At 29.7% G+C, this 18,870-nt stretch overlaps 1 protein-coding gene across 1 annotated transcript; it reads left to right on the forward strand.

Annotated features, from left to right (window-relative positions):
- Nucleotides 1-3,220: 3,220 nt before the first annotated feature.
- Nucleotides 3,221-18,544, forward strand: LOC109819098 (disease resistance protein RPM1). Its single transcript, XM_020384690.3, has 4 exons — nucleotides 3,221-3,773; nucleotides 5,006-5,130; nucleotides 15,118-17,361; nucleotides 18,193-18,544. Exons 1-3 carry the CDS (start codon nucleotides 3,334-3,336, stop codon nucleotides 17,337-17,339), a joined length of 2,787 nt encoding a protein of 928 aa, XP_020240279.1. The 5' UTR covers nucleotides 3,221-3,333; the 3' UTR covers nucleotides 17,340-17,361; nucleotides 18,193-18,544.
- Nucleotides 18,545-18,870: the final 326 nt, after the last annotated feature.

The raw sequence follows: 18,870 nt of genomic DNA on the forward strand, positions 1-18,870 counted from the left end.
TATCTTTGTGGATGCAGACATTAAAGACCATTGCATATTTGCTTAATAGAATTCCTAGTAAGGTAGTTCCAAAGGCCCCTTATGACCCATAGACAAGAAGGAAACCTAGTTTAAGGTATCTCCATGTTTGGGGTTTTCTAACAAAAATAAAGGTGTAAAATCCACATGAAAAGAAACTTGATACACGAACCATTAGTGGTTTCTTAATTAGATATCCTCAAAAGTCCAAAGGTTAGAAATTCTATTGTCCTTATTGTAGTACAAGAATAGTTGAGTCTGTTAATCCTAGGTTCATTGAGATACTTAACTTACATATCCTCTTTGTAAAAGTCATATAGAAACTCAAACACTACCTACCTATGTAAGCCTAAAAAGGCTATAGTTAAATAATATTGTAACAAATTGTTATGTCTGTAAATCAAGAATAACATAGAGAATATTTGTGTGTAAAAAGTTTTCAAGTTAATAAGACCCTTTGAATTCTTAGTTAACTAAACTTAACTCAAATTGAATATATATAATGCTTTACGGTAGAAATTGGATTTCTTATTATGGAAGACATGAAGCATTCTTCCACATCTTGGCCTTGATCTTAATTTCACCAAATGACTAAACTTCAATGTTGACACCAAACCTACTAATAAAAGTAAATAAATGCTAAGATTTACTTAATCAGATAAATCAATTTGGTTTTATTAATCTTGTCATTTTTTGATAATTTTTTAAGAGTATTTAATGATATTTTATTATATTGTTTTGATTAAGTGTTAGAATATTATATTTTGATCAATTCAACTATGAAATGGTCATAATGAAAAATTCAAACACTAAAAAGAATCGAGATGACAAAAGTCATCAATAGTGAAGATAAAGACAAAAGCTATCAACACTTCAAGAGTAAAGATTGAGGGAGTAATTATTAGAATCTCTAGGTAATTATGATTTGTACTCTATAAATACTAATTTACATCATGTAATAAAGATTAAAATTTATAAATACCTTCAATATCCTAAGTCCCAAGCAACGTGCTCATGAATCAACAAGTCGTTACATTTTTCTCAACCACCATTTCAATTATAATAATTTATATTTGTCTGCATCTTTTTTTTTTTTTTTTTAGTTTTACTCCAAACTGAATTTTTTTTTTTTTACTTTTTAATCTCAATTTTATCTCCAAAATCTTAATTCATTTACATTTGTACAATCTATTTTTTTTTCTCAATTTTTTCTCTATACTCTTACTATATTTTTCTTCTCAAAATTCAAAATCTTCAATTTTACTATTTACATGTTAATTAAAGCCTTAATCACATGAGTTGTGATTTTAACTTTTCTCATACTCTCAAATTGAAAATCAAAAAAAAAAAATAACAAAAATTCACACAGTTTTAAAAGATTTTAAACTCTATTAAATAAAATTATTTATATTTAATTATCGAAATTAGTTTCCACCAAAAATAGATTCACTTAGGAAAATCAAATTATAATATCCATACCAAATTGATTCACCTTTCAGTGTTCTAATCATAGTTTTAAAAACTGGATCGATCATCAAATCGGTTAGGATACTGGATTAATGGGTCAAAAGTTGAATTAGTGAGTCACTAATTGAACCGCATGACCTGATTTTTATTAATTTTTTTTAAAAAAAAAGCATTCATGTTAAATATATTTTATACTTATAAATTTCAATAAATTAATATCCTATTTTAAATTTTAATTTCCATCTTATTTAAAATTATCTTTATTTTTATTTTGTATAAAGAAATATATTAAAAAAATTATATGTTAAACTGTATATTAATAAAAATTAAAAATATAAATCATATATACATATATAATATGTTTGCAATTGATATATATCACAAAATAATATATGTAATATCTACATAGATATTATATTATTAAATATATAACTTAAAATTAATAATATATTATAAAATTTATTTAAGTTGCATATATTACAAACAAATACATTAGAACAAGTAGTTATTCTTATTAACAGATTCAATTCTCATTGTTATTTTTGTAGTTTGTGATCCCTTAAAAAAAATTGAGGTTGAACCGGTTTGACCTACCGGTTTATTGATTGAACTGAAAAATTGATCAGTTCAGTCCAATTTAAAAAGAGTCGAATGTATAACCGATCTAACTTCAAATTTAGACCAACTAGATTACTAATTTCTGATTCAACCAGTCCGACCAACCAGTATAATCCAATTTTTAAAACATTGATTCTAATACGAACCAGAACTAATTCGGTAGTTCAAATCAATCGAATTATTTTCTTTCAAATTGATTATAGATTCCATGTCCATCTATTTTTTTTATAAACCAAACAAAACATTTGTGTTGACCAAGAAAAAAAAACACGGTGCCTTTTTCTATGGAATATTCGACACAAGTGGCAGAGCAGTCCATTCATGCAAGCTGCAATATATATAAGTAGTTGCATTTTTTTTTATTATTTTCCTGATGGAGGCGAAAGCTATTTTTTGGACAAATTAAGTTTAACACGGTCTTAAACATTGGACCCCACTATTCCAAATTGCAATTTATTTTTTCTTATTTCTAGAAGATTTAACTGTGTTTCTTAATCTAAAATCACGTATATATATTTCATACAGGAGACAATTTTATTTTATTCAAACTAAAATCATTTCCCATATATTGAATCAAATAAAAATTATATATATAAAAAAATTCTTCTCTTCCATTGTCCCCGAAGCTAAATTTGTATTAATATATATAGTATGTATAATTTTCTTCACAATAATATACTATTATGATGACTTTTCATGTATTTTTTTTTTAAATTCATAAAATTTGTTAAAATTTTATAATCTAAATTTATTAAAATATCAATTATAAAATCTTGATTAAAATTTATATTTTAAATTTTTTTAAAATATCTTAAAAGTTATAATATTTGTAAACTCTTTTAAAATTCACTAAAATCTACAAAAAAAATTTCATACTAAAATACTCTTTTAAAACCCTAATTCAATATATCGCTTAAATTTCAATCCTATTCCATCTTAAAAATTGAATCAAACAAAAAGTAATTATAAAATCTTTTTTCCTTCTCTTCCCCCGTCTCTAGGAATAAGAACACATTTTCTTGTCATTTTCCTTTTTGAAAATGTCCAAGTTTGAATTGTCTGTTCTATCTTTCTATTTCCTTTTTGCCCTCGGTTGTTGCTACTGAACCATCAACAGCGTGTACAAAGGGGCTAACAATAACGTGCGACTCCTCGTTTGTACATATATGTGGGTGTGTGTGTCTTAAGTTTAGGGTTAAGTTCATATATAGGAAAATAAGTAGGGGAAGAATGGCTGAAGTTGCAGTGACTCTTCTGGTTGAGCATTTGCTCAAGTTACTGCACGAGGAAGCATCAACCTTGAGTGGTGTGGATCAAGAGGTTAAGGCTATCATCAGTCAGCTAAAAGTAATCAAACCTTTCATAAAACATGAAGGGGAGAATGTGAATCGTGAGAGTGTCAAAAGTTGGCTGAAGGAACTGAGGGAGGTGGCGTTTGACATGGAGGATGTGGTTGATCACTATTTGCTCAAAGTGGCTGAGCGACGTCAAAGGGAAGGGGTCTTTCGTGTGGTTACTAAGATGAATGAAAAGCGCAAAACTTTAAAACCTCGCCATGAAATTGCATCTGAGATCAACCGCATAAAAACAGCTCTTGAAAATCTCTACAAACAAAAAGCATACTTGGGCCTGGTCGATACATCCACCGGAGAGAGTGTTGCAACTCCAAGGTGTTTGCTCTAAACCAAATTATTTTTTATGTGAAGATACTTTCTTGATATATGATAAAAGTAGTATATACATAAGTGGAGAGAACTCACTTTTAAGTTTGCTTTTAGGGTTTAATTATATTTAAATTAAAAAAAATTTAAGACGTTATATTAGGGTATATTTTAACAATTGTTAGGTTTAGAATTGTTTATTGATTTGGATTAATTTGATGAATTTGATATTATGAACTGAAACAATTAAATTGCTTTAGATTTTTTTTTTCTTAGATTGGATTATACTTGAACTGGATCAACTAAAATATTTAATATTGATTGGTTCATGTATTAGATTTAGGGTTTAGAGTTTAGGATTTGATATTTTGTTGAAAGTTGAATTAATTCGAATTAAATTAATTATTTATATATTATTTTTATTAGCTAACATATTAAATATATGACTTTATTAGGTGTATATTTGCATATTTGACTTCTAGTAGACAATTTGATATATTTTTAACACTTTGTTTTGTGTTAGACTTTTTGATTAATTTTCATTCTATTGTTATAGATGGAATAATATGATTTAATCAATATTCATGTGTTATTCTTTATAATTTGTGTTCTCATTCAATTAATGTAAGTCAATTCACTCAAATATGATTATTTATAATTTTTTTATGATAACATTATCTATTAATTTTGATGAAAATAATGTTTATTTTTAATTTTTTCAAAATAATTTTTTTCATTGGATATTTGATAAACCAAACCTAACTAACTCCTTTAACACCCGTTGGTTTGGTTCAAAATAAACCCAAAAGAAATTTAAAAACAAAGCAAACAAATTAAAATAAATCTATTTGGATTCCATTTTCCTCAAGTCCGAACTAATCCACGGGTGAACAGTCCTAAAAATATTAGCCATTTTAGTTTTGTTTTCATAATTTTAGGAATTAAAATAACTTTCATTTAATAAATATTTCTCGGACACTCAATATTATAATATACACCTAGAAGGAGGGGGAAAAGTAAAAAAATAGAATAAGTGATAGATGTAACAAGTATGTAATATTGAAAAATATAGAGAAAAAAGTGAAGTGTGAGTGAAATATTTGAATTAATTTGGTATTATCTGATTGTTAAAATCAGCGTGATTAAATAATTTAAAAAGTAAAAAAATTTATAATATTAGGAAGTAAATTAAGTAGTGGTTTTCATTTAGAGGATAATTAACTTAATGTATTACTCTTCAGGTTGGAGGCTCATTTTGTGGAGGAATCTCAACTTGTTGGTATTGAAACCGACAAGCGAGAGCTTATAGGTTGGCTGACAGAAAGGCAGCGTCCAGTGATGGTTGTGGTTGGCCCAGCAGGGATAGGTAACATATATAAATGAGCCTTAAATGCATTCTAATTGTTACATTTTTTTTCAGTTTTTTAAATTTTAATTGAGTAATTTTAATTTTTTTAAAGTATTATAATTATATAATTTTAATTTTTTATTAAAAATTTTAAATTATTTGATATAATAATTTAAAATTATATAATTGTTGACTTAATTAAGTTACATATATATTATAATTTTTATTCATGTATCAAATGATATGTATTTATTATTATTAAAATAAATATAATTTATATAAATTATTAGTATTATAATATTTTTGATACATTAATAATTATTATAGTTTAAATGAGAGAAACTAAAATCGTACAATTGTAATATTTGGATGATTAAAATTGTTCAACTAGAATTTGGGCACAAAAAATTATAAAACTACACTACTTAAGAGACTAAAATTGTTTAATTAAACTTTTCATGAGGATCAAAATTGTACCATTAGAGGATAATAACACACAATTAACTCGAGAAAGTTAGCAACATGGAACCCAGTTATCCAAAAATTCAAAAAAAAAAGCTTGCACATTGAAAAAATAAGTTCCTATCGCTGGCTGGAAGAGCTTGTCTGATTAACTCTGTCCTCTCTTCACTCCTCTTATTCTACTTGTCTTTCTTCAGAATCCCTAAGAAAGTCCATCTTCAGCTAGTGAGGTTACAACGGAACTTCTTGTGGGGACACATGAGGGATCACAAGAAGGTGGCATGGATAAGTTGGGATAGGGTATGCCAAAGCAAAAATCAAGGGGGGCTATAGGCATCAAAGACATTATCCTGTTCAATGAATCATTACTAGGGAAGTGGAGATGGAATCTTTTCCATGACTCCAATAGCCTATGGGGAAAATTATTAGAATCGAAATATGGAGGTTAGAGGAACTTAGTGGAAGGTGAGGATAAAAAGAGTCATTCATATTGGTGGAAAGATCTAAGGCGGGTATGTGGGTCAAACAATGAGCAACAATGGTTTGACAATATGATGACTTGGAAGCTGATGGATGGGGAAAGGATCAAGTTTTGGGAGGACAAGTGGCTAGGTAACATATCCCTAGCAGATAAATTCCCAAGGTTGTATGTGAACTCGCTACAGAACCACTGGACAATTAAAAATATGGGGACATGGAGCGGAGCACTATGGATCTGGGGTCTCAAGTGGAGAAGAAGATGGCTACGAAGGGATGATACTCAACTACAAGAACTGGAATCATTGCTTCGAGAAGTTTCACTCGATAATATGCATCAAGACTCCTAGGTGTGGGATCCGGGACAGGATGAGAAATACACTGTCAATTCAGCTTACAAGGAAAAACTACCATGGAAATACGGAAGAGATGAGATACCAGTTCTCAAGCAGCTATGGAAGCTGAAAATCCCGCCTAAGGCAGCAACTCTAATCTGGAGACTACATCAAAACGGAATGCCAACTGTTGATAATCTCATAAAAAGAAATATTGGGGTTTCTTTTGAGGATCAACTATGCAGGTTCTGCAAGGGGACTCAAGAAACAAGCCACCACTTGTTCTTTGTATGCAACACAATCGACACACTCTGGAAAGCATGTTATGAGTGGGCAAATTTATCTACTGTACTACCTTTAAATACCGAACAACATTTCATGCAGCTGCCGTGCTCGATCTCTTTTGGAAAAGCAGCAAAAGGCTGGAAAATTTTGTGGTGTGCAGTCGTATATAACATTTGGTTGGTCAGAAATAACATCATTTTTAGACAAGAAAGATTGGACATTGAGCATCTTCAACAGAAAATCAAATATACAACATGGTTTTGGCTAAAAATGGACAAGGCTTTCACCTTCAGCTATGCACAATGGGAGGCCGACCCTGGCACGTGCCTAACTTCATTTGGGTGACAAAGGATGTGATCCTAGGGGTAAGACAAGCAACAACAGGAAACACAATGTGCTGGATGCCGAGGGAGATTCCACAGGGGACAAGGGAGAAGGGCTTAAATTAACGTAGTCAAATGGCCACAAATGCAATTAGTCTTTTGTTTTGTAATGGGTTGTGCGTCGCACAACACTTGTGGGCTTAAATAATCTTTACTCTTCTCTTCTTGGTTATCAGTAGTGTAGTCATCTGGGCTATATTACTTCTCACCAAGTATCTTATACATAGGGTTTTGGCACCCTTAAAGCCATATAATTAAAACTTTATTTTGCTGTTTCAAAAAAAAACAATTAAGCTTATAAATTTTTTGCCTCCGATATTTATATCCTCAAATTCATTAACCTTTTTCTCAAAAATAAAAAGAAATTTTCTTACACATACATCACATAATCAATATTAAATGAGATTTGAGTATTTTATAATGTGTTAACCACTAAGTGGATACCCAATAGTCATGGGAGTGTCCTCTTATTGTGACACTCTCAATCTCACATGTCATAACACATAAATAATATGAATATGAAATACCTCATATAAAATAAGTGAACTTAAAATTTATACAAGTAGATTGTTAGCATAACTAGACTTAATGGAAATAACAAAATTATAAAAAAATTAGAACCAAAGCTCTCAAATTTAATAACATGGAGCAAACTTATAAGTTAGCCCTAACTATACACTAATGTTACAAGTTCTATTAGAGTAATCCAACATGAAGCCTAAGCCTCATTACCAACATTTTCAACACCATGTTGATGATCACCTATAGAAAATATAAGAACAACAAACAAAATAAGAGAGTGAGAAACATCTCACCATGACTCACGGTATAAGAATGTCACTAGATAGCCAAATATAAACAAGGCATACATATATACACAACATGGAGAGATTGGTAATAATAATACATTCCACTCTTTCATGACATACTAATTAAAAACACTTTTATACATTTGATGCATGTCAAATAGACTCTATGCATAATATTTTACATGATCTTGTTAATTCACACATCACATGTCTTATATTAACATATCATGATTAAGCCTTACTTAGACTTCTCATCATATGACCCTCACAAGATTCATACATATCAATTGTGTCAATGTCAAAGCACATCAATCAATTCGTACAAAGCTCACAATATAGCATATTAGTAGCATACTCACACACTACAATCAGTTGTCAACATTAAGTATAGTACAATGATTACACAATATCATCTGATACACCTTAAAATAGAATCATTATGAAATCGTCTAATCATATGTTAATACCTTGACCACAGTCACTAAGAGATCAATGCCATTATTTAAATCATCAGTTTAATTAGTCTAGTACCATTATCAATATCAAACATTAAGTCATTAAACATCGTTATCATCAAAACACCTTAAATCATTAACAATCAACTTACATCCACTACAAGAATTTCGTGGATTAGTGAGGGGTATAATTTCAAGCTAATTTCTCGCTAATTAGCAAGGGATTAGAGAGAAACAGTGTTCAAACGGATTTTTTGTAGTTTTAGTAGGGAATTTACTTAGAGCTTTGCTTGAGGTGGAAGTGAGTTGGATAATTTGAGTTTCCAACATCTTTCCATGTTATTTGTTAATTGCTCCACTTTAGTTCCCAAGTTTTGAATGGAGTTGCTCAAAGACTCATTTGTCTACTTTGACTTGTGATGACAAAACTTTCCATAAGACTCTTCAACTATAAGATTGACTATTGAAGGTGCGAGACTATTGAGAGTATTGACTTCCTTACTCTTGGTGGAAATATGTGGGTTATCTAAAATTTAGTTGTTGACTGCTCCCACTACTAGAAAATTGCAAAATAGCGACCGAAATTTATCAGTCGCTATTTAGCGACTGATTTAGCGATCGATTATGAAAAATCAAAATAGTGACTGATTTAGCAACCAAAATAAGTCGTCGCTAGAAAATCGGTCACTATTTCGGTCGCTAAATAAAATTTCTTTATTTTTTAGCGACGGAATTAAATTCGGTCGCTATTTCGGTCGCTAAATTATAAATTTTGATTTTTTTAGCGACGGAATTTAATTCGGTCGCTAAATATTAGTTAAAACTAGCGACGGAATTGAATTCAGTCGCTAAATAGTAGTTAAATATAGTGACAAAATTGAATTCGGTTGCTAAATTATAAATTTTGATTTTTTAGCGACGGAATTTAATTTGGTCGCTAAATAAAAGTTAAAATTAGCGACGGAATTGAATTCGGTCGCTAAATAGTAGTTAAATTTAGCAACGAAATTAAATTCGATCGCTAATTCGGTTTCTAAATTATAAATTTTGATTTTTTTTAGCGATGAAATTTAATTCGGTCGCTAAATAATAGTTAAAATTAGCGATGGAATTGAATTCGGTCGCCAAATAGTAGTTAAATTTAGCGACAGAATTAAATTCGGTCGCTAAATTATGAATTTTGATTTTTTTAGCGACATAATTTAATTCGGTCGCTAAATAATAGTTAAAATTAGCGATGGAATTGAATTCGGTCGCTAAATAATAGTTAAATTTAGCGACATAATTGAATTCGGTCGCTAAGTATTAGTTAAAATTAGCGACCGAATTGAATTCGGTCGCTAAATTAGAAAATTTTGATTTTTTAGCGAAAGGTCGCTAAATTAGAAATTTTGATTTTTTTTAGCGACGCAATTAAATTTGGTCACTAAATATTAGTTAAAATTAGTGACGGAATTGAATTCGGTCTCTAAATCAGAAATTTTGATTTTTTTAGCGACAGGATTAAATTCTATCGCTAAATATTAGTTATAATTAGCGATATAATTCTATTCAGTTGCTAAATATTAGTTAAAATTAGCAACGAAATTCTATTCGGTAGCTAAATATTAGTTAAAGTTAGCGACAAAATTCTATTCGGTCACTAAGTAAAACTTAAAAAAATTTATAAATTGCTTAAAAGTGATGATAATATTTTTGTTGAGTATCAATCCCATTTTCTTTTTTTGTAAGAACAAGACATTAATTTATATTAAAAAAAATATTTATATGCACTCCTACATAATTAATACCAATAGTTATTTATGTGAAAAAATATTTAGAGGTTTTTTTTTACGATTGGATTTTTAGGCAGTTTTTTAATTAGAGTATATGAATTTTAAAATTTCTTATTTATTTTGATCCATATTTATAATATATATTTCTAACTTATGATAACTTTATTTTTAAATAAATTTTTATATTTAAATTTTAAATTAGTATTTTATTAATGGTTGATAATTAGAAAATAAAACAAGGATAAATACATTTTTTGAATTTTATATCTTAGATTTAAGATGAATAAATATATTAAGTTAATTAATAATTTATTTAAAATGTTAAAATTTAATTTATAAAAATGATATTTTAAAAGAGAAGGGTTATAATAACATCGGTGTAACTTTTACTAAGTATTACATCCCTCAATAACTTTATATTAAATGAGAATTTTATAAATTCAACCGTTAGATTGAAAGTTTTTTACTCTTAGATCATATATACAAAATCTTATATGAATTCAAGATGATTTGATACTTCATTCTTGTAAAACAAAATTGACGTAATATATTCATTTCAAATAAAATATGAGCACTTTGATTACTTTTAAGTTATTGTTTAATTTTAATAAAAATTGATATAAACATATAAAGTGATATGAACTTTCAATCTATCGGTTGGATTTACAAAATTCACATTTAATATAAATTTATTGAGCGGTGTAATACTTAGTATAAAAGTTATACCAGTGTTATTATAACCCTTCTCATTTTAAAATATATAAATTATTACTTAAACTTTTAAATTTATAATAAATAATTTAAATTGTATCATAAAATTAATTTTAAATAAAAATAAGTAGATTGTTAATTATAAAAGTAAGTATATATATAAATAAAGATTAATTAAATATAATATAATTATTATTATTAGTAATATAATTATTATATATATTATTATATATTTATAATGGTCCGGATATACCAAAATGATAACGATCCAAAAATAATATAAGTATGAGATTGGATAGTTGAGGATGACTTAAATGAATTAATTTGTACTACTTATACTAACAACATGTATTTGCTTTTCGGTAGCTTATCTCATAAGAACTTCACAGTTAAGCGTGCTTGACTTGGAGTAATGTAGGGATGGGTGACCTTCTGGGAAGTTTCCAAAAATTGTGTAATTAAGGACAAAACATGCTAAAAACTTAAGTATTGTGAAATAAAATCCTTAAGAGGCCAAATATGAGTGGTTCATAGTGACCAAATTTGCGACGTCTATAAAATTTAATAAAATAAAAAATAAATATTTAGCGACCGATTTATTCGGTCACTAATTTGGTCTCATACACTAATCATTTCAACCATTTAGCGACCGAATTAGCGACCAAAATTTTCGGTCGCTAAATAGCGACCAAAAATTTTTCAGTCGCTAAATAGCTCAGCGACCAGGGTTTTAGAGACTGAATAAATTCGGTCGCTAATTCGGTCGCTAAGGTAAATAGCAACCGATTTTTACAATTTAGCGACCGATTTTGGTGGTCGCTAAATTGCATATTTTTTGTAGTGTTAATCCTTGATTATTTTTCCAAGAGAATCCTGGGTGAGCCTTCCATCTTGAATTTTAAGTGTTTGAGTATGGATCATATTAATTTCTCCCTCTTGGGTGTGCCACAAAAGTTGTGTGTAGTGGCCATATTCTTAACTTGATTTTTTTTCCCATCGGTGATGATAGTAGGACAGCCAACTACAAAATGGCCTTGCATTCCGCATAGGTCACATGAGAGCATTAATGATCCTACTAAATTAACTTTAGCCTTTTCTACTTTGTCGATCTTCTGGCTTGATGCATCAGATTTTTCCAACAAAAGATTTACATTACCTCATATTTCCTAAGAATGTTTTTTTCTATATGGCCTTTTTCTTTCACTACACCATTGACTGTAATTTGAGGCTACATTTTTTAAGATGGCCAGGAATTCATTAATTGTTTTTCTTATGAATGATCCATTAGTGCCAATAAAACACTTTATCCATGTTTAAAGGCACACATAAAGTAGCTTAGGAGAACATGTTGGGTTAAGTCATCACAACATTCTACACTAGGAAGAGATATACCAAGGTGCATCACGATAGTAATGTCAGCCAAGTTTCACGCCATGTACACAAATGAGCAGAATTAGGGCTCCCAAACCTGACTATCCCAAAGGTCATGAATCCCCAAGCTCACACAAGGGGGCCTTCCCTAGCAGTGTATTCCACATCATACCCTTCACACACAAAACACTATATACTCATGATATATGTCACACAAGACCCGATGCATAGTTCACATTATATCATAAGCACATGCCACATCCTTAATCACATCACTACTAGGCACTCATGCTCAAAACTTTTAACCATGCTAAGCCTTGGCTTGGACTTCACATCATGTGACCATCAAATGATCTAAGTATAAGCACAACACATTGTATAAAATGCAAGGGTCACACATTCATAGCTCAAACATAATAATGTCCATAACATCTTTCGACAATACCTTAAATTGAGTCATTGTAAGATTATACGTCACTATCAATCATTAACCTAAACACCTTCGTACCATTATTATGATAAGTGTTGTATCCATAAGCTAACCATCATCAAAGTACCTCAAACATAACTTACTAATCTTCCCTCACATTACCTCAAACTCACATCACCTCAAACTCACATCATAACTTATTCATAGTTGTTCTCTCCCATAATTTCTCTTTCCTAAATATTGATACAGGTATTTCAAATAATTTCCAAGATTAAACACTTAAAGGTAAAATACTTCACCACCACTACTCGCAAACTGTCTTTTCATAACTCAATTAATATGACCATGTGTGATTCAAACATAATATCTATAGTTATATCTATGTTATCAAGTTGATCTTAATTTTTTTAGGAAGTTAAGACAATTATTTACAACTTTTATGTTGATTTTAAGAGTTAATTTTATCATCTACTATGTTTTAAAAATTACAAAATCGCAACATTTCAGCCTAAATTTGACAATTTGACATCTACTTACCAAATGATCATAATTGGAGTTCTAGACCTTCTTTTTGAGTGATTTCAACTCTATTGAAAAGTTAACATCTAAGGTTACAACTATTATGAAGATCACAAAACTTAATTCTAACTTTATCATGACCAATGTGGCATTTTTTGCACATAATGTAGAGGTTAGAAACCTTGATATTGATGTTAGGCCCAACAAGAAACTTACGCAAAAATAACATCAAATGGCACTTGACAAAACCTTTTTAGCACCTCGCACAAAGGAAATAGAGATAGAAATTATCATCCCTAGTGTCATAAATTTGCACCCAGTGCAACACTAGCTTCGACCCAAACTACAAAATGTGCAAAAATCACATAAGTTAACCTTATTTCCAAAACTTGCAATCTAATTGTAAAAATCATGAATAAAGCCTAATTCTATACAATGAGGTTCCCAATTACATCAAGCAAACATCCCTATACCAAACACCACTAATTTTTATGAATCTTCCTCATGCTTTATAAATTAATTAAGGGTTTCCTAAAATAACTACAAGAACTTAGATTCACAACCAATCAAATCAAGATGCAATTCATGATACATGCAACACAATTAATATACATAAAGAATAAAAGAATCATATAAAACACATATTTCCAACATACAAATTAAGCTTAGGATTTCTGTCACAAAGTACAAAAGAACAAACAACAGGATTAGAGGTTAATCCCATTATCCATCATATAACTCACACCCCAAAGTAAGATTATTTACCTTCCTTTACCTTAATAGACATTTGATGATGAACGGGAACCTCTAAAATTGTGCTTATGTAGCCTCTGCATTCTCCTTTTGAAACTCTCGGGTTTCAAAGAAAATTAAGGAGTGTAGGTGAGAAGAGAAACTTAAAATTGATCATTTATCTAAACCTCCCTTTTCAAACAAAACTCTCTTTTTCTTAATAAAATAAAACATAATAAATATAAAACACATACTTTTCTCATAACCATTATACAAATGATTTTGTAACCTTTCTTTAATTTAAAACACTCATAATTATATAAAAGTCTGTATAATTATTTTTGAAAATTCAATTAATTAATTTAAAATTATTTTATTGATTTTATAAAATTTAGAGTGTTCTAAATTAATTCAAACCATTAAAATAAAATTTATATTATAATTACATTATAATTTTAGAAAAACTGAATTAATGTTACATTTGTTAATCAAAGTCAAAGACACATACATAACTCAATAAGATATTAGATTATGAGAGGATCTACACTTTCAAATGTGATTACCGAAATATAAAATATTTTTCATAATTTCAAATATATATTTTTCATTTGTTTTTAAATTTATGTCTAAATTAATAAGATATCTTAGAATAATTATGCTTCTTAAATTAAAGCATAATTGAAAAATACGTGAAATACTTGCAAGTAGAGAAAAACATTAATCCTATCCATCTACAATCCACTTTGTTTTATTTAACACATTATATATGTCATATTATAGATTCTTTAAAATGGGCTAATAAAATTTCCTCAATTAAAATAACTAGTTTATAAAGAAAAAAAATCTTTTGTTGCGGGTTGTTCGATGAGAGTTAGAGCAATTCTTAGATAAATTCCACATTTCATCTATACTGATGAAGAAGGAAACTATTTCATTTTATGTATATAGTTTTTTATATATATATTTTTATTCCTATAACTACCTCTCCAACTATCTTTTCTCTCTCCACCAATTTTTTTTTTTACTTTTCCGTAAATTTCACTTTTTAAACCTTGTTTAAAAGCTATTCTTACAACTAGAATTATCCTAAAACTTATCACTATTCAAATCCTTTTATTATTAGCAACTCATTTTTATTTTTAAAAATTACACAAAGGTATAAATGCTTTTTTTTTTTACGTCAGTGTATAATAATGTCAAAGCTTTAATTATACATATTGTTCAATAACATTTTTATTTCTCTTCGATATTTTTTAACAAGGTAAAACGACAATTGTGAAAAATGTGTATGTTAGCCAAGAGACGAAAACGAAAAATAAGAAGGGAAATTTTGAGTTTTGTGCATGGATAACCTTGTCTCGGCCTCAAGATGATGATGCAAATATGTTAATATGGCGAATTATAAATAAAATTCGGGAGGAGGATCCCAGTGCACCTTCATTAGGGAGTGAAGCAACAAATCCAGCTCTAGAAGATCTTATATCAAATGTAGGAAAATACTTCATGGATAAGAGGTGCCTCATTGTGTTTGATGATGCGAAATTAAAACTTTGGAATGTTATCAAACATGTCATACGTTCATCTGGAAGCCAAAGCGGTACAAAGGTTATTTTCATTACACGTGATGAAAATGTTGCAGAGTATATTGGAAGTGATATATTGGTCAAATTATACAAACAAAATCCTTTGTCTTCAGAAGATGCTTTGAAGCTCTTTTACCAGAAGGCATTTCAATTTGAGCAAGTGCAATTCCCTGAATTGACAGATTTGTCCAAAGAGTTTGTGAAAAAATGCAATGGGGTGCCAAAGGCTATTGTGGATATTGCTGGTCTCCTTTCAACTAAGAAAACTGCTATTGAATGGAGAAAGGTACTCAACCAACTTGGTTCACTATTGCAAAGTAACCCACATCTTGAAAATGTTCAACAAATGATGTTAGAAAGTTACAAAGATCTTCCTTCCCACCTCAAGGCTTGCTTCTTATACTTTGGCCTTTTCCCTGAGGGCTACTCCATTAGTTGCATGAGACTCATTCGTTTGTGGGTTGCGGAGGGTTTTGTAGAAGGAGATACTGAAAACACATCAATGGAGGAAACTGCAAATGAATACTTGGTTGAACTTGTCCGGAAATGCTTGGTTCATGTTTCAAGGGTGGATTTTGATGGAAGACCGAAAAGTTGCCACGTGTATGACCTCATGCATGGGTTGATAGCTAATATTTGTAAGGAGCAAATGTCTTATGAAGTAATGAAAGATAGAATCACACCACCCGACCACTTCAAAACTACTAGACGCTTATCAATAATGATGAAGAAGAATGACAATGCTAGAATGAGGGAAAGTAGAACCGAAAAATGGGGGAAAGTGAGGTCTTGTTTTGTTTTCGATGATGCTGAGAAGTGGCTTGTGACCAATCAATTTTTCTCCAGTTTTGAGCTTTTGATTGGATTAGACTTGTCTAATGCACTCCTTGATGGTGATCTTCCTAAAGAAGTTGGAGAGCTATTGAACTTGAAATACTTGAGCCTGAGGAACACCAATATCAAGTCACTTCCAAAGTCCATTGGCAACCTAGAGAACCTGCAAACCCTAGACCTAAAGGAAACTCGAGTGCATGAACTACCGGAGGGGATTCAGAACCTAACCAAGTTGCGCCATCTACTTGCTTATTATATCAAAAATCATTATTCAAATCTGGAAGATTTACAAGGAGTGAAGTTGAATAAAGGGCTCAAAAATCTAGAATCACTGCAGAAACTATCATTTTTGGATGTAGGTGATGCTTCAATAAGCATAATAGAGGAACTAAAACAATTAAGCAAGTTAAGGAAACTGGGCATTACAAATCTAAGAGAAATGTATGGAGAAACTCTATGCCAGGCTATAGAGAACATGACCCGTCTATGTTCCCTAAGCATTGGAGCTATGGGAAATGATGGAATGCTTCAGTTGCAACATTCTTTCAAGAATCCTCCATCATTCCTCCAACGTCTTTACTTGTATGGGCGTTTAAAAGGACTTCCAAATTGGATACAAAATCTTCCAAATCTTACCACATTATACTTGAGGTGGTCTAATCTAAAGGAAGATCCATTACCTCTCCTTAAAGGCTTGTCAAAATTGTTGCACCTTGAGTTTTGCGACACTTATCGAGGTGACACATTGCATTTCATGAATGGATCGTTGAAAAGCCTAAAGGTTTTGCACCTAGCGTCCATGCCTAGGTTGAAGACCATAAAGATTGATGAAGGAGCAATTCCTGATCTTGCAAAGTTGAAGATAGGGAAATGCCATGAAATGGTGCAGGTGCCAAGAGATTTGCTGAAATTGAAATTTCTTCAGAAGCTTTATTTCTATGATATGCATGACCAGTTTATGAAAAGAATGTGTGATCCACTAAGTGAAGACCGCAAAATTACTGACATAATACCTCTCGTGGATTGCTCCAATAATGACCATTTTTTCTCTCTTGATGATTCTTGAAAGATGGATTTGGTGGTTACTGGTACGTAAGTCCTTAAACACAATTTAACTGTTATTGTATGTGTTTTTATATTGTTAGATTAATCGCCATTATATATTATCAATCGTGAACTAGTTTGTCAAGTTTTTCATAAGAAATCAAATGCTTTTAAAGATGACATTTCTACACCTACACTAGTATATACCTACTCCTTACATAGATTTACTATCATTTGTAAAATAATTAATTAAAAACCAATCCAACTTCTATCTGTTTAAAATAAATGACAACTGTAAAAAGAAATGTAAGATTATAGAAGTAAATAACAATATTTCACTTTATATATAGGTTTATTATATTCAAATATTCATAAACATGTCTAAAATTTCTTCCATTTCGTCTTTCTTTACATTTTTATCCCATCATTTTCTACATGTTTCACTTTCTCTTTTATTTTTTTATTTTTATTTATTTCTCATTTCTCTCATATACCCTAGAAATGGAATGTAAAAATTTAACATTTTTCTTTTTTATATCTATCTATCTATATATATATATATATATATACCATTCGTTATCTTCTTGAATACAGTGACCTTTTTACTTGAAAAAAATGTTGAAGGAAGCTCATTTTTAAGAGCTAGTGTATGAGCTAAACAAAGAGAGATAAAAAGAAATTGATATAAGTAATAAATAACCTGATATAAAATAAAAATAAAAATATGATAGAAGTGAGCGAAAAGAGAAAATAAATATACGATAACAATTATCCTTTTTCTATAGGTGAGATTAATGAGTTGCTATTTTTCGAGCTAAATTGTTCTTTTTTAAGCATATATTTATATCTTAATTTGTGTTCTCATCAAATTTTAGGTCGTCACTCAGTGGTGGTTGGAGTGTGCTAGCGAGTGGCATCGACATCCCAGCCCAGCCTAGCCTAGTATTTAATTCGTTGTTGTCTCATCATTTTGAATAATTAATTGATGCGATCATTTCTTTTTGGTGTAAAGAAGGAGTCATTTTGAAGCTTTAATTTGCAATCTTATTTGAAAGTCAACAAAATAATATACATTGTTGGTTGAGAAATTTGGTGTAAGTTTTAATTGTTTGAAATAAATTTGAAGTCTTAAATAACAAATAAATATTTAAGTGTAAGAATCTCTATGTTTGATTATGAGTTTTTTTTTTTGTTGAATAAAAACTTTATAAGTTTTTTACTTGAGTACGTATGAACCTTTGACTTAATTTGTTCAATTAGCCTTTCGAGTTATCCTTATGTTGGAGTCACTTGGAAAAATATTTTAAGTGATGATAAGAAGATGTTAATTTCTATAGGTCCTTTTGGTTTGATATTTGTCAAAATAGAAAAACTTGGCAAAAGATTTTATCCTTTTTGAGAAAGAAATAGAAGATATGAAAAAACAAGCAAAATGACCTTACAAAGGATATTTTGAAAATAGAGACTAACATATAATTAAAGATCCTAATGGGTGAAGTTAAAAAAGAATTCCAATATTTTCAACTACAAAAAACTATTGAAATCGCATTATA

Source organism: Cajanus cajan, chromosome 2, assembly GCF_000230855.2.
Source record: "Cajanus cajan strain Asha chromosome 2, NIPB_CcT2T_4, whole genome shotgun sequence".
In the NCBI taxonomy this organism is placed as follows: Eukaryota; Viridiplantae; Streptophyta; class Magnoliopsida; order Fabales; family Fabaceae; genus Cajanus; species Cajanus cajan.

Coding starts and splice junctions, on each gene's coding strand:
- LOC109819098 (XM_020384690.3), top strand. CDS start 3,334: ATGGCTGAAGTTGCAGTGACTCTTCTGGTTGAGCATTTGCTCAAGTTA. Junction 3,774..5,005: donor GAGAGTGTTGCAACTCCAAG/GTGTTTGCTCTA, acceptor ATTACTCTTCAG/GTTGGAGGCTCATTTTGTGG. Junction 5,131..15,117: donor GGTTGGCCCAGCAGGGATAG/GTAACATATATA, acceptor TTTTTTAACAAG/GTAAAACGACAATTGTGAAA.